The 21,528-nt window shown below is 43.2% G+C and overlaps 1 protein-coding gene across 1 annotated transcript; it reads right to left on the bottom strand.

Annotated features, from left to right (window-relative positions):
* Positions 1-2,063: 2,063 nt before the first annotated feature.
* On the bottom strand, positions 2,064-3,793 carry LOC100191907 (uncharacterized). Its single transcript, NM_001137331.1, has one exon. It carries the CDS (start codon positions 3,728-3,730, stop codon positions 2,324-2,326), a length of 1,407 nt encoding a protein of 468 aa, NP_001130803.1. The 5' UTR covers positions 3,731-3,793; the 3' UTR covers positions 2,064-2,323.
* Positions 3,794-21,528: the final 17,735 nt, after the last annotated feature.

The following is a 21,528-nucleotide window of genomic DNA, read 5'->3' on the forward strand; positions in this document are numbered from 1 at the left end:
AAGGCGGCGGCGACGCAACCAGAGGTGGAAGAAGGCCCCCTGCGGGTGGGCAGGGGCGGAGCCAGGATTACGATATAAGGGGGCCCGATCAATTCATCAATACTATATGATAAAAAATATTACATAATGTTATCAAGTTTAAGCACTCAACATGGAATAAGAATTCTAGATCTTTATGAATTATCTTAGTTCATGAGTCCATTTTCTAGCTAATTAATATATTAAACTAAAGTTGTGACGCAAGAACGATATCAAAATAATAAAGACGACATAACGATGAATGTACAACTGATGAGATTCAACTTCTATATAATGACTCTAGTATTCATGAGGCAACTAATAATTTTTCTAGAGAATTCAAAAATCCAACTAGCTTCGAGGATTCATGAAAATTCGTCAACCTACGCAGGTACATGTCAAATTTGTCATGTACACACCAACTATGAGGTGCTAACTTTAGTTGAAATTTGTAGATTTTATTATCCACAAGATCTAATGTAGTATGTATATAAGTTGTTGGCGCTCATTCTACTGCTTTGCGTGATCACTTTCTTTGGACTTTGGTTGTGGGGTTATGGCAGAGTCAAGTTAAGTGGTCAGCGTCAATCGATAGCTGCCTAGCCAGATGATAGGATGAATCATAAAGGGGTGAGGTTCATATATCAGCATCTGCAAGCAAATTAGGTATGATGTTTCATGTATCGATTGGTCATGCAACGAATATTTTATCTTATATTCTTTGTCTCTTTTAGATTTTGGTTGACATACTACAACAAAAGTTATGGATCATGTATTATCAACCACTACATTAAACCTTTTATTAATTACACTGCATAAAATTTAAAGTACATATATTTAGATAAACAAAATTTATAATATATATATATATAATTCTCTTGTTTGTGTCTCAGCCTTCGTAGGGGCCATGGCCCCTGTTGGCCCCCCTTGGCTCCGCCCCTGCGGATGGGGCCCACGCGTAAGAGAGAGAGGGCCTGAGGGGAATTGGGGAGGCGGCGGCTGGTAGTTGGTGGGCCGGCTGGGCCGAGTTCGGCCTGGTCCAGCCATTAGGGTTCGTCTTTTTTTTCTTTTTCATTAGAAATATATAAAAAATATATTTCTAAATATTTCTAAAAATCATAATAATTATACCAAAATTATTTATAACTAAATTGCTTAATTTTGGACCAATGTTTATATATTAATTAATTGGACTTTCAATATAAAACAAATTCTACGGAACAACCATAAATCAAATATGAGCAACCAAAAATTATTCTAAGGGCAAATAAAATCAAACACTTGAAGAAAAATTCTTTAATATTATTACCATTAATATTCTGAATGCATTATTTTTAGTTGATGGTTTCGAGGTGTTACACGGTTGCACGTAGAGAGATTCAAAGGGCGGTTCCTTGAATTTAGCAGATCGAACTCGTCAAGTTGTAGCGACCCTAAAGGGGACATCCTTCAGTCGGAGGACGCATAGAAAAAGCAACCGACTCATCTTCTTATTCTCATTTCTCTGCGCCACCAATTCTCTGCCCTGTCGTCTCTTTGTCTGTTGTGCAATAGATCAAGGGAGAGTGGCGTTCAACGCCGATGATTTGACGACCTGTATGGTTGCCGGTGAATGAGGTTTCTGTGAAGTGTATGGTTGCCGGTGAATGAGGTTTCTGTGAAGTGTTTCGCGCACATCTTTTTGTGTTACTCACCAAGTCACCATCACTCGTGCAAATGACTGTAAGTAAATCTGCATTTTCAGTTTATTACGATAACGGTTTTATAGTTACATATGTTTTTTATTTTTATTTTATATATTAAACTTGTTGAGTTAGTTTGAATTTGTTATGTTCATAGGATGTGGCCGTGGAGATGGTGAGTGGCTGGCCGGCGGCTGCGGGCACGCACGTCCAGTGGCGTCGGGGTGTCGCTGTGGCTCGCGGTCGCCGTTGTCAGTCGCGTCTTGCGCGACAGTATCGAGCACGGATGAGAAAAGGACAGTGAGAAAATCTGAGAAATCTCTCAGATTCGTACAAGGTTAAATATCAAAAGGACAGTGAATTAATATTTAAATTTCTTATATATTTCACTTTCCAAACAGGGATACTCATGTTGTCATATGACATATCACTGACACAGAAATCAAACAATCCATAGGTCTTCTTGGAGCCAATGAGACAGCTGATCATCATGCATCCAAGCGTATCAAACAACTGACCCGGTCCCTAGCTAGGATACATACGCCTTCGTTGATGTTGCTTATCAAACAATCGACGCAGACACAGGCACGAGACGCGGCGACGGAGGAGCACATAGTACTATATCAAGCATGCTTGTGCGTCTTGGACGGTGGCGGCGGCGGCACTGGGTAGCGGTGGACGCATCCGTTCCATGGGTTGTCGGCGTCGGGCGCGGCGTCGCGGAGCGCGCGCCAGACGTTGCTGCACGCCTTGAACCCCGTCCCGAACGCCAGCATCCAGAGGCGGTCGCCGGCCCGGACGCGGCGCTTGGCCTCGAAGTAGGCCAGCTCGTAGAACACCAGACTGCTGGACGTGTTGCCGAACCGGTGCAGCGTGGAGCGCGCCGGCTCCACGACGTAGGGCCCGAACCCCATCAGCCGCGCGATCGAGTCGATCACCGCCTTCCCGCCCGAGTGGATGCAGAAGTGCTCGAACGCGCGCTGGAAGTCGGGCACCTCCGCCGCCGCGGCCTTGCTGTTCCCGGCCGCGTAGGCGCGCGCCACGCGCCACGCGTACCGGAGCATCTCGGACACCGGCAGCACCTGGGGACCCAGCGTGGTGATGTGCCTCCGCAGCGCCGCACCGGCGACGCGGACCAGGTCCTTGGTGAGCGCCACGCCCAGGTTGCCCTCCTCGTCCTCCATCTGCAGCGCCGCGTTGAAGGCCGCGTCGTCCGCGCCGTGGTGCGTCCGCAGCGTGCGCACCAGCTCGTACTTGGCGTCCGGGCGCCGGGACGGGACGTCCGTCACCAGCGCCGCCGCGCTGCCCACGCGGAAGATGCAGTTGGTCACCAGCATGTGCTTGTTCTTGCCGAAGTACCAGTTTAGGCTCGTGTTCTCCGTCACCACCACCAGCGCGTACCCGGGCGTCCGCCGAGAGCGCAGCGACCGCGCCGCCGTGTCGATGCCAACGGTCCCCGCGCTGCAACCCATCCCGGCCACGCTGTACGACTTCACATCCGGCCGCATATTGAACCGGTGCATGATCATGGACGCCAGCGACGGCATCGGGGAGAACATGGAGCAGGCCACCACCAGGACGCTGATGTCGCTGGGACTCACGTCCGACTTTGCCAGGAGCTGCTCCACGACGGCGAACAGACCCTCCTCGGCCTCCTGGATCGCGAATGCCAGCGTCTTCTCGAACTTGCCCGAGTAGATGAAGGGCGGCGCGAAGGTCTCCTGGCCCAGACCGGACTTGCTGTACACCAGCCGCATGAAGTCGGCGATGTCGTCGGAGTAGCGGCGACACTTGAGGCCGAAGTACTCGCACACCTCCAGGTTCACCTGCCGCTCCGCGTCCGGGAGGTGGCAGCTGTAGTTCAGGAGGTACACCGGCCGCTGCCGCCTTAGCAAGCGTCGGAGCACGGTGGCCAGGAAGACGAGCCCCGAGGCGACGAGGGGCACCAGCACCGGCAGCGGGAGGGTGCGCAGCGATGCCATGGCCGCCGCTGCCACCGTGCTCGACAACATGACCACCGAGCTCTGCATGGATCGGAGAGAGCTATAGGTAGAGTGCACTACTGCCTAGTTTGTGTTTAGTGCACGCACTGCTGGTGGCAGGGACATGCTAGTCTTGCCTGGGAATGTACTTTATAGGCATGGAGATACACAGTAGATGGGATGGGAATGGGATCCCCAGTAGATGCTGGTCGTGGTCGACATGCACCCCTACTACCCACTAGCGGTCCAGCGGAAGCTATCATACCGAATGAGCATGCACGCCAAGTGTCCAAGATTTGTACACTCCCACGTGACTCGAATGTGAATATAAGACTCAGTCGGTCCATAAAGCAATATATGACGTATGTTCAAACTAGCTTAAATTTAATTAAATTTATAATAAATAATAATAATATTTATATCACTAATTTTTAAATATATATATATATATATATATATTCTATAACTTATCTAATAATATTTATCTCTCATCATAAATGTTACTCTCTCTTGCGGACGACGACAAATATTACAAATGGATATAGTACTATTTTTATATAAATTTAATTAAAATTGTAATTGTTCAACTACTCGGAAAAGGAGAATTGCATTCTTTTTAATACAAAGAGAATGTAGGATCTCATTCTATAGAGTTAACTCTGTCGATGCAAAGAGTATATATAGGATCTCATTCCATAGACTTTATGTTGCATCGATTTCTATTTATCGGTACGCTATAGTGAGTAGTTATTTTCCTTTCTCCTCTAAAAATAATAGAAGTAGGTGAAGCTAATGTTTTAGCTTCACTAGCTCAGGCTTATAAATGGCAAAACGGGCAACACAATTGGACATGACAAGATGATGCACGACATCATGGCAACAGTGTATCATGTCTTTGTCGTTGTGCTATAGTCAAGACCCAAGCACAACACTAAAGTAGCCATATCACCACACGTGCATCATGGCCACGCCATTCCACATGTTGCCAGGCCACCAAAGTTGAACCTTGTCATGCCTTGTTATTGACTCGCCAAACTGTTGCATTGTCACCATGCTTGCTTGGAGAAGACAACATATGGAACATTGGAGGGAGTGGGATGAGAAAAGAGAATGATAGACCACCGGTCTGGGAAGCGAGATGCATTCGAGCAAGATAGTTGGAGGCAATCAACAGAGCCAGAGAATTTGAGAGATGGGGAAGGAGGATTGGAGAGTGATTGTCGTGGTTTTTGTACTTGTGACAAATAAATTTATACGTTAGAGGGGATTTTATGGAGTTACCGACCAAAAGGTTTTGCTCTAATAAGCTTGGAGAGAGAGGATTTATACTGGTCAGGAAAGTCTTCTACATCTAGCATGGTGCTGAAGTCTTTATTGATATTTGATCGTGTTACAAGGTGAAGCTTGAGCTATCATGCTTGTGCATCTACTAGGTGCTAAATGCTTGCTGGCTTGTTACGCTTGTATGGTAAGTTCACTCTTCACTTGGCTTGTTTAGATATCGATTGACTTGGGTTTCTATAGGAGGCCCTATTCCCCTTATATAGTCGAGGGAGGAGGTGGTCTTTGTTACATGGAGAAATTGGTGGGGTGTATCATTTCCCACCTTTAGGTTGTAGGTCATGTCCTATGCTTTCGAAGGCCTATCATCGTTCGCACATTTGGTCTGACGGTTCTGTTACTTCTGTCATGACTGGACCAAGGGGAAGTTAGGTCATGTAGATGGGTGTTATGGAGCATTTTGTGAGGAGGCGTCTCTAAGGTAGCCATACAGGGGTTGGCATTAGAGTTTCCTCCTTCTTCATCTTGTACGGAGCATTTTATCGCCTGATATGTCTTGTAGAGGGGCGTTTGGGGCCTTTTAATGAAGAGGCACCCCTAAGGTAGCCATACATGGGTTGGCCTTAGAGTTCCCTCCTTCATCTTGTATAGATCATTTGACCGCATGATACCTATGGTGAGGCCAATCGTGGCCCGAGGGTCCTTGTTACTCTTCAAAAAGTCAGATGGTTAGCTATAGGGGCCTTTAGGGTACTTTGTACTACACCTATCTTTTCAGCACAACCTTTATCAAGAGCATGTGTTGAGCGATCAGAGAACCATAAATGTGTAAGTCCTACGTAGAGATCTATTGTATCTTTAGGCTATGGCGCTGAAGAATCTTATCAAGCATGTATGGCCTAAGCAGATCTAGCTCAGAGTAACCGAGGTTGGGTTTGGCCTAGTCTAGGAGACCAGGCTGGGATCACTTTGGTTGACTAAGGTTGGTTCCATCTTTGTTAGGGTGACTATGTCAAAATTTCTTGAGGTAACTAAGGTCGGGTCCGACCTGGTCAGGGTTGCCATGTCGGGATCGCTATGTTTTGATGCCTGTTATTCAACGAGTTCATCCATCAACTATCCACAAGGATGAGAGAGATTTAATGAACAAAGTAACTAATCTTCCTACAAATTGAGTTCCATAAGTTGTGTTTTGTATATTTGAGTGCGGGTTATGAAAATAAGTAAGAAGGAGTGTAAATGGCCAAGTGATAGAGGAGTAGTGGCCGGACAACATCGGCTGACTTCCCCCTTAGACTGTCCAGTCATACCATTGCCACTCAAGCATCCCCGGGCCACCCAACCTCTTGACCAAGCCAAACACACTCTACTTTGGTCTTGCATGCATGACACGATGAATCCAACCCAACTTGATGGTGTAAACCATATTAATGACATGTCAAGGACCGGAAGACCACCACATCATCGATCTAGCTCACGAAAATGGTGAAGACAATGACCCAAGGGACTTCTATCCAATGGATAAAGAATAAACACACATCCAATCCAATGGTTGCAGAAGAAACATGCCAAATAACTATTAAAATGACTTGAAGGAGGCTTCTAGACCATTGGTTGGACTAGAGAGGGCATCAAGTGACTGATTGACCACATTACTTGGCCATCTAACCCCTATGTGCTTGCCTAGCTTGCCACCTATCCCCTTGCAATCGACGTACCTTTCTCAACCAATGAGTGCTATATATAGCCCCATGCTTGAGGAGTGTATAAATAGCCCCTTGGAGCTCACTTGAGAGGAGGAGAAAAAAGTTGACAGTAGGTAGACCCTAGAGAGCTTCTTCTTTTTATCTTAGTAGCTTATGTTAGTTCCTAGGAGTTAGAGTCGAGTTTGAGCTTTTCCTTAAGAGAATCCAGAGACATCTTGAAGATCTTTTAGTTTTGTCTATATCAACTGATTAACAAGCTAATTCTAGTTCTACTTTGTGTTCTATCTTAAGTATTACTTTTAGTTTTGCTTCAAGTGTTACATTTGAATATTGCTTTACTTTATTTTGCCTTCTTGATTATTGTTGTGGTAGTCTTGGAGCATTTTAATTCAAGGCTTAGGTTTGTCTTAGTTTGTTGTTATTTAAATCTTGTTATACTTGCCAGTGTTACATGCCACACTTAGTCCTGGTTACTAGACTAGCTAGCTTTGACCCTTTGATCAAGGAAGACCTTTAGTGTCCAAGCTTCTTTTGAACATTGTTATAATGTGTCATCCTATTCCTACAGCTATGGTTGGTAGCCCCTCTTGGTGACAGCGAGAGTGTGGCTTGTGTATCTTGACCCCATCATTCGGTAGGCTCGTAGATGATAGCCAACTTGCGTGGTGGTTATCTTTCTACTGCCAAGCAACAATGTGGCCTCAGAATTTTGCTCCAAGCAAGATCCTAGAATGTGTTTGTTTATCAATAGGTTAATTAAAAATTATCATTTATAGAGTAATAAAAGTATAGTTTGAAACTCTATCTCGCTCGTTGTCCTCCCAAGCAACTTTATCTACATGTGCTCATACTCATACTAGTTCTTTACATTACCATTCATAAAAATTACTCCCTCCATGATGAGAATATCACTCCAATACATACAATGCATGGACCGATAACATGCTCACATGCACGACAACTAAATCTCTTGGTATCGGTCTAACCTAGTCATTTGTGTTTTCGAGCTTACACCTGAGGCCATGGATATTTTATTGATTAGGAACCTTGGAGAGGACCAGCAAGGACTTGGGAAAGGCTAAGGTGTCAAGGAGGAGAAGCAAGATCCACTACAATAGGAAGGAGATCTAGTCCGACTGAACTGTGATTCGCTCTCGGGTTTCAGGATCAGTCTGCACTAAAACGGATGCCTAGGATGCATCTGAACTCCGATTGGGTCGGGCTTGTTATGGTTGGAAAGCTAAGGAGATAAGATAACTAAACCAACTAGTCTTGACTTAAAATTAATTGGTAGTCAACGGGAATCATTGAAACAAGTCAGCATACAGATTCTGTTTTGGTGCTGCGACACCATCTGTTGGGCTATTGGCCCGTGTATTGCGTTCATTAGGAGCGCGTCTAGGGCACTTGCATGCCCTAATACTCTATTTATCAGCAGCCTCCACCACATTAGGTTTTGTGTTTTTCTTAGATCATATCTATCATTGAACAGTGTCATCATTCATCTGTTTGTGAGACCCCACATCGTGATCAATACACTTTTGATTATGTTCTTCTTATTCTTGCTTGTGTTCTTGATTGCGCTTGCAGGGATAAGCCTTCGTGGCGAGGTCATTCATGTGTCATGGGTGACAACCAATGGAGCAGTGGTGTAGTGATCGCGAGGATCCATTCGCTCAGAGCCTTGGATCATCAACGTTGAGATCTCTACCCAATCAAGTTATCCTACCTCATGGAAAACCGGGCCATGCCCTCTATCAAGTGGTATCAAGATTCAGGTTGCCCCCAAGTTATAATCTTACCTTTAGATTCATTTTGTTTCGTCCCATAGTCCACAAAATGCCCCAAAAAATTATGATCAGTGTATCCCAACCTAAAACCATCGCCTTAGCCTTTGCATAATTCAGTTTTGGAGTCCGCAGTTCTGAGTTCGTGTCCTTGGTTGAGTTGGTTGCTGGTTTAGATTTGTTTTGGGTTAGTTTGGTCATACCGTCCGCTACCATCCCACAAACTCAATCTCGATAATCCGATCCCATCCACAAAACCGACCCAATCCATAAACCGAACCCATTCACTCTTTATTTGCCTCGCAACAACCCTAATTAGGTTGCTGGTTTAGATTTATTTTGGGTAAGTTTGGTCATTACCATCCGCTACCATCCCACAAACTCAATCTCAATAAACTGACCCCACCTACAAAACAGATCCTATCTCCAAAATCGACCCTATCCACAAAACCGACCCCACCCTTCTAACGCCTCGCTAGAAACCCTGATTCGGAGTCCAAACTTAAAACGGTCATAACTTTCGTCTTGGAGCTTGAATCAGGTCCATTTTTTCAAATCAGATAGAATTAAATTTCACATTCGATTCTTTCTAGCTTTGCTAGATTCGACGTTTTTAATATCTCCATATTAGGGCTAGAAGTATGAGTTCTTTCTAACGTCTAATCTGATTTTATGGCAAACATATAGAAATTCCAAAGGACAAGTCTTTCCACAAAAATATGAAACTTGGAATGTTTCCTTCTTATGTGCGGCTGCAAAAGAGAAAAATATAAAAAATATTTGTAAAAAATATAAATCACAAAAAAACAATGACTAGAGCAAAAATCAGGGAAAAGAGAAAAAGAGTAGCACAAACGCCTTTGATTTGTGCACCTCTCTGTTTGTTTTGCTCCCAACTTGTTTCCTTCTTGTACCTAGACCCTTGTTACCTCCTTTATTGTGCCTTGGTCCAACTGTTCTAATATATTTTCTAGGCCAACAACTAGACGAGTACTTAGAACACTTATTTAACATTGCTATCTGTTACTGACTTGTGTGCCATAGAGATATATATTTTTTATATTTAGTGAGCCTTCTCAAAGCTCCACCTTTCTCTCAAGTAGAATAGGTACTCCTTTTCAATCACTCCCACGCTCTTTAGGCTGTCACACCAGCTACCATTTGCCACCTGCGGTGCTGGTAAGAACCTTATAAGAGCAGGGTAAGACGCTTCATAACTTGTGTTCTACCACCACCCCTGAGAGTAGTTGTAGGGTTTGTACTGTTTGTTTGTTTGTTTGTTTGTTGCCTTTTGTCTCTATTTTGTACTAATAATGACAGAACCAAAGACCCAAATGGACAAGGAGAAGGGCCCTAAGCCTAATGATGATGAGTGTGTCTCCCAACTAGAATTGAAGGAGATGATACATGCGATGATCGACGCTTTCAATATTACTAGGACTCTAGCGACATCCTATGAGCAGCTTGATTGACATGTTGATGAACTTGTTACATGGATGCACATGGTGGAGACTCGTCCCCCACCACAAGCTCCAGCCCCCACTGTTGGTGCGGTAGTGCTCTCTCCTGCGGAGGAGGAGGATGACGATGTTGTGTTGATGCACCGCTGTGATGACGCCTTGTACGTAATTGACAAGGTATGGGAGGTAATGGTTTTCATCATCATCATAATCCTGAACTAGACAATGATCCATATGCTAAGATTAAGTTCTTTATTCCACCATTCATTGGTTCTTATGATGTTGAAGCTTACTTAGATTGGGAGATGGCGGTAGAACAAAATTTTAATTCTCATCTTGTTCCTGAGCGGCATAGGGTTAGACAAGCCAATAGCGAGTTTAAATATTTTGTTATCATTTGGTGGAAAGAACTTGTTAACATGCGTGCTGCACCACAAATATGGGATGCGTTGAAAGAAGAGATGCGAACTTGTTTTGTTCCACCTTATAGACATGATCTTTGAAAAAGTTGCAACGTTTAGATCAGAGGGACATGTCTGTTTAGGAATACTACTAAGAGCTTCAGAAAGGTATGTTGCGTTGTGGGGTAGTTGAGGATCTAGAGGACCAAATGTTAGGTTTTCTAGGGGATTGAGGCGGAAAATTCAGGACATTGTTGATTATAAAGAGTATCATTCTATACAACATTTGTTCCACCTTTCCATGTTGATAGAAAAATAATTGTAGGGTCGCCAACAGTGGAGGAGCAGCACCTTCACCCCATGACAGCCTCTGGCGCCAGCCAAGGCGTCATCCTCTTCAGATGTACGGACGTCCACACCTTCCTCCACCAGCGGCACATGCAACACCGCACCTTTGGCATCACAGGGACATGACAATAGCAAGTCCTTGGTGCCTTCGGGTGTTGCAGCAAAACCTGAAGTGCCCACCTCTTCCATAGGCCGCTCCTCCGACATCAAGTGCCATAGCTACTAGAGACTTGACCATATGCAGCGAGAGTGCCCCAACAAACGGGCATATATTGCTACTAGTGACGGTGGCTATGTTAGTGCTTCTGATGTTGAGGATGAAGATGCTATTGGAACTAACAATGTAGAGAACGATGATGGTTATGAAGAGGTTCTTGGCACAACAGCAACCGAGACCTATAGGGCCTTGATCGTGCAGCGAGCTTTGAGTTCCATGGTCGGCGACAATGACAGACAGTGCTACAACCTCTTCAACATGTTACTTATTGTCAAGGTCTGTCGTGTACATACCATCATTGATTGTGGTGCCTGCAACAACTTGGCAAACATTGACGTGGTCAAGAAGTTTGGCTTGACCACATGAGAGCATCCCACCCTTATCACATTCAATGGTTTAACAATAGTGGTAAGTTCAAGGTAACACAAACAACAAGGATACATTTTTCCATCGGTTCCTATCATGACTTTGCTGACTTTGATGTGGTAACTATGGATGCTTGCACTCTTTTATTGGGACATCCTTGGGAGTTTGGTACTGATGCTATTCACTATGGTAGATCTAATAGGTATACCTTCATTCATAAGGGAAAGAAAATTGTGCTGCTTCCTATGACTCCCACTAAAATTGTCCACTTTGAACATGAGAAAAAGACTAATGCTAAGCAAAAAGTGTTTTAAACTCTAAAAATCAACAACCTAATCAGTAAAAACTCTTGCTTTGTTAGATACTAAATCTGATCTTGATGAGTTACAAACCTATGTTGGAACTTGCTATACCTTAGTGTGCAAAAATGCTTTATATTCCATTGATGATGTGTCCATTGCTTTGCCACTCGCTATTTATAACTTTTTGTAGGAGTATATGGATGTGTTTCCCTCAAAGATACCCCCTGGATTACCACCTATGCAAGGCATTGAGCACAAGATTGATTTAATTCCAGGGAGAGCTTGCCCAACCATGGCCCCTATAGGACCAACCCCAAGGAGACTAAGGAGATTATGCAACAATTCCAGGAACTTCTGGACCAGGGTTACATTCATGAGAGCCTTAGTCCTTGTTTTGTTCCTGTTCCTTTGGTTCCTAAGAAAGATGGCACTCGGCGCATGTGTGTTGATTGTAGAGCCATTAATAACATCACAATTTGATATCGATATCCTATTCCTAGAATGGATGACATGCTTTATGTGTTAAGTGGTTCTATTGTTTTCTCAAAAATTGACTTGCATAGTGGATACCACCAGATTCATATGGATTTAGGTGATGAATGGAAAACTGCATTTATAACTAAGTTTGGCCTTTATGAGTGGTTGGTCATGCCTTTTGGGTTAACTAATGTACCTAGCACTTTCATGAGATTGATGAATGAGGTTTTATGTGCTTTCATTGGTAAATTTGTGGTGGTTTATTTTGATGACATTCTTATCTACAACAAGTCTTATGATGATCATATTGAACATTATGTGTTGTTTTTTATGTCTTGCGTGATGCACGTTTATTTGGTAACCTTGAGAAGTGCACCTTTAGCATCGATCGTGTATCTTTTCTTGGATATGTTGTGACATCGCAGGGCATTGAGATGGACAAGGGAAAAATTGTTACCATCATGAGCTGGCCACTTCCGACCATGGTCACGCATGTTCGGAGTTTTCTTGGTCTTACAGGTTTTTATAGGAGATTTGTGAGGGATTTAAACACCATTGCAGCACCTCTCCATAAGTTGACAAAGAATGGAGACCGTTTTGCTAGGGACCAGGGCAACAACAAGCTTTTGACACCCTCAAGACAAAGCTCACGCAAGCACCACTGTTGCAACTTCCTGATTTTGACAAGACATTCGAGCTTGAGTGTGATGCGAGCGGCATTGGAATTGGAGGAGTGCTCATCCAAGGAGGTAAACCTTTTGCCTTATTTAGCAAAAAATTACATGGTCCCACTCTAAACTATTCTACATATGACAAAGAACTTTATGCTTTAGTGCGGGTTTTACAAACTTGGCAACATTATCTATGGTCTAAAGAATTTGTCATACATTCGAATCATGAATATTTGAAGTATCTTAAGGGGCAGTATAATATGAACAAACGTCATGCTAAATGGATCAAATTTATAGAGTCATTTCCTTACATTATTAAGCATAAAAAAAGAAAGGATAATGTGATTGTTGATGCTTTGTCTAGACGTTATACTATATTGTCCCAACTTACTCATAAAATCTTTGGTTTGGAGACCATAAAGGGATTATATGCTGCTAATTTGGACTTTAATGATGCTTTTGAAAATAGAGAGGGAAGAACGTGGCAAAAATATGTGCTGCGTGAAGGCCTTCTCTACCGTGTTAACAAGTTGTGTATTCTAGCTAGCTTCGTTCGTCTTCTACTCTTGTAGGAAGCGCATGGGGGTGGCCTGATGGGACAATTTGTTGTTAAGAAGACCGAGTATGTGTTGTCTACTCATTTCTATTGGCCTTGGATGTGGCGATATGTTGAGCGCTACGTCTCTCGTTGCACCACATGCAACAAAGCTAAGTCCCGACTCAACCCACATGGTTTCATAAGCCTCTTCCTATTCCTAGTGCGCCTTGGGTGGATATTTCTATGGACTTTATTTTGTGCTTTCCTAGGACAAAGAGGGGGAGTGATAGTGTTTTTGTGGTTGTCGACCGTTTCTCCAAGATGACACATTTTATACCCTACCACAAAACAAATAATGCTTCGCATGTTGCTGATTTGTTCTTCACTGAGATTGTGTGGTTGTATGGTGTGCCAAATACTATTTTTATGATAGGGATGCTAAGTTTTTGAGCCATTTTTGGAGAACCTTGTGGTTTAAATTAGGACAAGTTGTTGTTTTCTACTACTTGTCATCCCCAAACCGATGGGCAAACATAGGTTGTAAATCACACTTTATCTACTATGTTGCAGGCTATTTTGAAAGATAATTTAAGGTTGTGGCAAGAATGTTTGCCACATAATGAGTTTGCTTATAATGGGCCCATTCATTCCACAACCAAGCTTAGTCTGTTTATAGTAGTATATGGTTTTAATCCTCATGTTCCAATTGATTTGCTACCTTTACCACCTTCTAAAATAGTAAACTTGGATGCTACACAACATTCTGAATTCATTCTTAAGTTGCATGAAACAACTAAGTTGTAAATTTAAAAGATGAATGAAAACTATCACATTGCTACTAATAAAGGTAGGAAGGAAGTAAAATTGGAACCTGGTCACTTGGTGTGAATTCATTTGAGAAAGGATATGTTTCCTAATTTGAGAAAGTATAAACTCATGCCACATGATGCTGGTCCTTATAAAGTTCTTGCAAAGATCAATGATAATGCATATACACTTGAGTTGCCTCCAAATTTTGGGGTTAGTCCCAACTTTAACATTTCAGATTTGAAGCCATATATGGGTGAGGAAGATGAGCTTGAGTCGTGGATGACTCCAATTCAAAAGGGAGAGGATGGTGAGGACATCCCTCCAATACATACAATGCATGGACCGATAACACGCTAACATGCACCACAGCTAAATCTCTAGGTTTGTTCTAACCTAGTCAATTGTTTTATTGAGATTACACTTGGGGCCATGGATATTTTGTTGATTAGGAACCTTGGAGAGGACCTGAAAGGACTTGGGAAAGGCCAAGGTGTTAAGGAGGAGAAGAAAGGGTGACTACAACAAAAAGGAGATCTAGTCCGACCGAACTTTCCATCTCAGGTTCTAGGACCAGTCTGTACTAAAACGGATGCCCAGGATGCATCTAAACTTTGATTGAGTCGGGCTTGTTATGGTTGGAAAGCTAAGGAGATATGCTAACCAACCCAATAGGTCCTGACTTAAAATTCTTTTGGAGTCAATATGAATCGTCGAAACTAGTCAGCGTCTAGATTTTATTTTGGTGTTGCGACACCGTCTGTTGGGCCATTGGCCCGTGTATTGCGTCATAGCCCATTGGGGGCACATCCAGGGCACTTGCACGCCCTAATACTCTATTTATTCAGCAGTCACTGCCACATTAGATTTTGGGACTTGCTTAGATCATATCTGTCATCAAACAGTGTCACTGTTCATCAGTTTTTCAGACCCCACCTTGTGATCAATACACTTTTGATTGTGTTCTTGATTGTTCTTGCAGGGATAAGAATTCGTGGTGAAGTCACTTGTGTGTCACGGGTGATAACCAATGGAGCAACGGTGTAGTTATTGCGAGGATCCATTCGCTCGGAGTCTTGGATCATCAACATTGAGATCTCCACCCAATCAAGTTATCCTACCTCACGGAAGATCGGGCTTAGCCCTCTATCACTCTGTCCCAAAATATAATTCATTTTAGACTAATCACACATTCATTAAGTAACATATGAATGTAGTTTACATGTATCTATATATTCATTATCATTTGAATGAATGTGGATGGAAAAAAGTGGGCTAGAAAGAACTATATTTTGGGACGAATGGAGTACCTAACATGTCATGTCATCCTTTTGATGCAACATATGTTTTGATGAAGCACAATTTTGGTAGGGTAGTTGCAAAAAATATTGTGTCATGCAACAACAACACGAAAACTTGTGCATGGGTGCCTAAATCTCTTGTTACTAATTTGAGAGTGAAGTTGACTAGAAGAGGTGAATAGGCAATACATGAAATTCCTTTTCAAATATAAATATAATCTAAATATTCTTTCTTTGATGGTTAGTATGAGAATAATGTAGCAGCATGTATATTCAAAGATAAGCACTTAGTTTATGCTAGCAATAATAAGTTTGGAATGGAAGATATCAACAATATTGAATAAGAGGTAAAGCTCAAATCGATAGCTATAGCAAGTAAGAACACAATAAGCAAGATAAATGAAATCGAGAAGGACAAAGGACAAGAGACACAATTTGTTTATCAAAGTTTAGACTCATAAAGAATCCTATGTCTCTATTGAGGAGTAATAAAGAAACAATCTTTTTTAACTCTTTCCTCACTCAAGTGATCATAAAGATCGAATTTGAGTCCTTCTCATATCAATGGGCAAGATCAATCTCTTACAAGGCACTCCACATGAAGTCAGAGACTCTTGATCATTTACAACCTAGAGGGAGATCACAATTCCTCTCTTCTCTTTTCTAAGCTCAACTCAATACAATTTCTATAATAGCTCTTCCATTATCTTCGACTCTTGCAAGGTGTCTATGTTAAGCACATTTTGATCTTAGAGCACTTGGATGGCTAGGATGCTAAAGAGATTATCGTCTAATTTGTATGCAATATTTCTCAACCCATGAATGGAGTTATGCATGGTTGGGGTGGTATTTACGGTTGTTGGGGGCCTTCCTCTTACGAAGGTCCTCAAAAACACGACTAACCATATGTTTTCAGTATGACATAGATTGTTACAGGAGGTTCCGACTTTGGGATGAAGGTTCTCTCATGGTAAAAGCGTGTGCGATATGAAGATACAACCCGAAGGTGACATGGATGAACGCCAAAGTTATGGCTGAAGGAGCTTCGGCTTAATATGATGACAAAGGTCAAGGACGAAACCGACCTAAGGGGGAAAAGACTACTTAGTCCTTGATAACTCACATTATGATTAAGAGTAAACATCAGAGACATGAATGTAATTTTGCTCGGGCTGCGTCCCGTGCCTATAAATAGATGAACAGTAGCACCGTACTGTTCAGGCTGGATTGTAATCTCTCTCTCGTGTCATCTTTGCATTCTCACCTTTTGGCAAACCGAAGGTACCATTGTATTATAAATATCTTTGATGTTAATTCTTATTCATGGATATAAATATAAATAAATAACGAGGATTCAATCATTATCTGCATTCTTTAATGCCTCTTTTGCATTCTTATTTATATTTATACTTGTATGCTGAATTGATGAAGGTATGTCCTTCAAGACCTTCGTCTGAAGATCATTATTTCCTAAAGGAAATAATACTTCGAAGGACGAAGGTCTTTAACCATTAACAATTGTGTTGTTTTGTTCTTAACTCATAGCATTTGAGAACAAGTGACCAACATTGGCGCCCACCTCCGGTGTACTCACTTCCACAACCTTCGGCAAAGCATCAACCTTCGTCATGCCGCCAAAGAAGACAGCAGCGCCAGGGGCTGCACTCCAGCCACTGGACACAAACCAGGAGACGATCTCTCTCCGAGAAGCCAGAAGCCAGAAGAGGAAGGCTACTAGCCCAACACTTCAGGAGGAGGAGCTGGACCAGGAAATCAGGGACCTGGAAGTCATTCATCAGCAGGTGCAATGGAAAAAGGAGAAGATGGCCCGGCTGGCCGACCTTCAGAAGAAGATCGATGAAGCCGCTGAAGAAATGTGCCGTCTTACCCAAGATGACCATGACCGAAGACCTCAACACAGGGAACTTTGTCAGGAGAGCTCATTCAACGAAGAAGAATGGTATGATGACTTTCATCACAGTAGCTTTACCTTTGATGATGCTTCTCCTCTGGCAGTAGAATTGCAGGCTATCCCATGGCCACAATCCTACAAGCCACCTCAGTTGCCCATGTATGATTGGCACTCGGATCCAAAGCAATTCTTGATGAGTTACGAAGCAACAATATCTTCGTATGGGGGTAATGCTGCCATCATGGCAAAGTCCTTTGTCATGGCAGTCCGAAATGTGGCCCAAACTTGGTACTCTTCTCTTCGACCAGGGACAATTACGTCATGGCAGAAACTCAAGGACATGCTGGTCACCAGTTTCCAAGGCTTCAAGACGAAGCTAGTCACAACTCAAGCCTTGTTTCAATGTACACAGGACCATGAGCTATACCATCAGGCGTATGTTCGAAGGTTTTTGCGCTTAAGAGCACAAGCGCCCACACTTCCCAATGAAATTGTCATTGAGGCCATGATCAAGGGGCTTCGGCTCGGACCTATAGCTCAATATTTCGCCAGGAAGCCTCCACAAACTATGTAGAAGCTTCTTCAGAAGATGGATGAGTACATCCGGGCTGACAATGATTTTCGCCAAAGAAGGGAGGAGGCTTACAGGTTTTCTGAGATGACTAGGGGCTTCGGAGGAAGACTTCACCCCAGGCATGTCCGATCAATCCACAACTCCAATACCAACAATGATAGGGCCAGCAATGCTCAACATAGCCATCATAGTTCTCAGACTTCCAGCATGCAACAAACTTCCTTCAGACCACCAGCTCCGAGAGGTAGAGGAGGAAGAAGTTTTAGTGGTGGAAGGTTTGGCAATCGACCCCGAAAGTTGTACTGCATTTTTTGTGGCGAGGACAAGGACCACACAACAAGGACATGACATGTTACCATTCAGAAGCAGAAGGAAGTTGCTGAAGTTGAAGCGCGGCAGAATCAGCCGAAGCAAGTCCTCCACACTACTTTGTGCTATTCTCCTTATGTACCGGAGTATGTAGGCAACCAACAGCCTACGACCTCTGTTGCTTCGACAAGCCATTCTCAAGCTTCATGGGCCCAGTTGCCACCACCACCACTGCTAGCACCTGTCTTGGGTCATAGTCAGCAGCCAGAAGGGCAACGCCACGCTCAGCAGCAACGCGACCTTTGGGAGGAGTCCGAAGCTCGCACAATCAATAGCACTTTGCCTAAATCAAAGCACATTTACTAAAGGGGCTACAATGGTGCGACTAAAGAATATCCTGATCTGTTGTATCTTAAATTTTTCTGCCTTTATATTTTCTTGCACGAAAGACAATTCAGGAAGAATTAATATCCAATTTGATGTAATAATAATAATTTGGTTACATCATCGATTGTGGAGGTCGTTTCTAAGGGAGCGTAGAGTAAATTCCGAAGCCACAAGGTCATTTCTAAGGGAGCACAGAGTAAATTCCGAAGCCACAAAGTCGTTCCTAAGGGAGCACAGAGTAAGTTCCGAAGCTACAAAGTCGTTCCTAAGAGAGCGCAGAGTAAGTTCCAAAGCTCCAAAGTTGTTCCTAAGGGAATGCAGAGCTAAGACACCACCTAAATAAAAGGTGAAGAAGCTCCAAAGTCGTTCCTAAGGGGATGCAGAGCTAAGATACCACCTAAATCAGAGGTGAAGAAGCTCCAAAGTCGTTCCTACGGGGATGCAGAGCTTAGCTCCAAAGTCGTTCCTAAAGGGATGCAGAGCTGTAACACCACCTAAGTAAATGGTGAAGAGACTCCAAAGTCGTTCCTAAGGGAATGCAGAGTCTGGGTGTGTTCTTGTGTGGGTGTGTGCTATCGGCATAAACATCATGCTTCATCATACCATAACATCATTTTGCATAGCATCACATCATACATCATATTGCATCATCAAGAAAATTGTGGAAAGGGAAAAATGATCCTACAAAGATATGTGGATTACGAAACAATGTGTTGAAGCACAAAGTATACCTTCAGCAGACATAAATTCACACAAAGTTACACACCAAGGAAATCTTCGTCAACAACGATATTGAACAAAAAATGTGGATTAGAAGAAGTTTTAATTTTTTGGGAAGCATGAAAAGAAGGGAAGGTGTTTTTTCACCGAAGGCTCAAAAGTGGTATGTACACAAATTTCATACATCGCAAAGAAATTTAGTACATTCATATATATACAAATATCTAATGTTTGACCCATACTTAAATATTACATTTCCTAGTTAACAAGAATCTAGTCTTCTTTTAGTATTGTCTCGGTAGCTTCACTCAGTAGCCTGTCAACAACTTCATCAACGATTGTATTGGCGACCTCCATCACATCCAAGGCTTCTTTTATGACGGGGTCAGCCTCAGGATTGAATGGCTCCGGTGGTGGCGAAAGGCCGGTTGTACCAAAGTATATGATAATTAGGGTTCAAAGCTAGAAGCGAATAATAAAGAAAAATGGCATTAAATAAAGGTACCTATAATCAATGCACGTTCAGATGCTTCTTCAGCTTTCTTTGCCTCTACTTGAGCATCATGGGATTCTTTTTCACTTTTCTTTATTGCTTCGTCGGCTATCTCACGGTCGCCCTTCATCCAAATATCGGAGTAAAATTTCCCGTCCATCAGAGTAGCTTCGACCGAAGGTTCCTTCGTATCGTCTATGGAGAAGATGACTTCTTCTTGGGCTGCAGCTTTAACAAGTTGACAGCCAGTTTTCTCTAAAACTGCTGCAACCCCTCGGGCACCGGTGAAGGCACAGAAATTTCCACGGTCACTAAGTATTTCTTCAAAAGCTTCAACTTCTTCGCTGATCCATTGAATGATTCCTTCAGTATCACCTCGAATAAATTTTTGCTCCAATGAGTATGCACCCACCTTTGCAAAACTGTCTTTCAGTTTCTTTGCGCAACCCAAGGATTTTTCATAGCATCTTTCCTTGGATTCACGAAGCTCCTCCACATTCTTTTGCAACCTTGAGCTTGTCCATTCACTTATTTATTGTTTTGCCTTTGCAACTTCAAGATCCTCATTCATTTCTGCAAATTTTTTCTTTAGGCCTTCGACTTCGGCTTTATGAGCTTCGGATTGTGCATTAAGTTTTGCTTCGTTGCTCTTTAGCCTATCCACTAAGGAAAGAAGTATTTTATCTTTTTCAAGGGCTTCGTTTCTTAGCGTAATAACTTCTGATTGAAGGTTCCCAAGGGCTATTTGGTAGCTTTCATCTTTTGCGTTCTTTTGTGCCCTTAAAGTCTTGCTTAGGATTAAGCCCTACAAAAAAATAAAAAGGGTCAACACACAATAATAACAGAAGATACAAAAAATAATCTGTTTATAAGCTAAACGTTCACACTTTCAGACTGTTATAAGCAAGGTTGTCTGCAAGTTGGTCCTTCGACATTACAGACAGGCCAATATCAAGCTTCGGATATCCTATGCTATCTGCCATCTCCCGGCAGACAGATATCTCCTTATTGTTCGGAAGGTAATACAAAAATTCATCTTCATAAGTATCGTTGTATATCAAGGATCTCTCTAGGTACTTTAGATCCCTGGCGTATTGTTTAGCTTCGGCAATCTGCTCTTTCGATAGCTGCTTCCCCGAAGCATGTCGCACGATAAAGTCCAGCTCTTCAGCAAGCACTTCGGGAGCAGGAGACTTAACTTTCTTGGGCACATTTTTGTAACGCCCCGAATTTTGCAGTTGAATTTTTTCTTTTCTTTACTCGCCAAAATTCGGGCGTTACCTTTCTTTTTCTTTTTCCCTCGCTAAACCTTGACCTTTTCCAAAGTTCTAGCGGGATTCGGTTTGGAATTCCCGTACGTATAAAAACCCTAAATACTTTATGTTGTTTGATGCACCATGCCGAACCTTGCATTTCTTTTGATTGCTTTGAAAGTGCAAATGCATTCATGTAGAAAGATCGGATTTCGAAAATGTTTTCTTTCTCTTTTCTTTCTCTTTTCTCTCTCTCTTTCTCTCTCCTTTTTTTTTCTCTCTCTCCCGCGCCGTGGGCCGACCCCGGCCGGCCCAGCCGCCCCCTGGCGCCCCCCTCTTGGGCCTAGTAGGCCCAGCCGCCCCCCCCCTCTTTCCCTTATCCCCTAACCCTCTCCCTCTCCCCCCTCATTTTCTCCCTCCCCACCCAAGCCGCCGCCCCCTACCCGCCCCCTGCCCTAGCCGCCGCCCCTGCCTAGGCCGCCGCCCCTCCCCGTCGCCGATCGGCCGCCCCGCTCGGCCGCCCCGCTCGGCCGCCC

Source organism: Zea mays, chromosome 7 (assembly GCF_902167145.1).
Source record: "Zea mays cultivar B73 chromosome 7, Zm-B73-REFERENCE-NAM-5.0, whole genome shotgun sequence".
Classification (NCBI taxonomy): domain Eukaryota; kingdom Viridiplantae; phylum Streptophyta; class Magnoliopsida; order Poales; family Poaceae; genus Zea; species Zea mays.

Bases quoted from the DNA above. Each gene is read 5' to 3' on its own strand.
- LOC100191907 (NM_001137331.1), bottom strand. From the start codon at position 3,730: ATGCAGAGCTCGGTGGTCATGTTGTCGAGCACGGTGGCAGCGGCGGCC.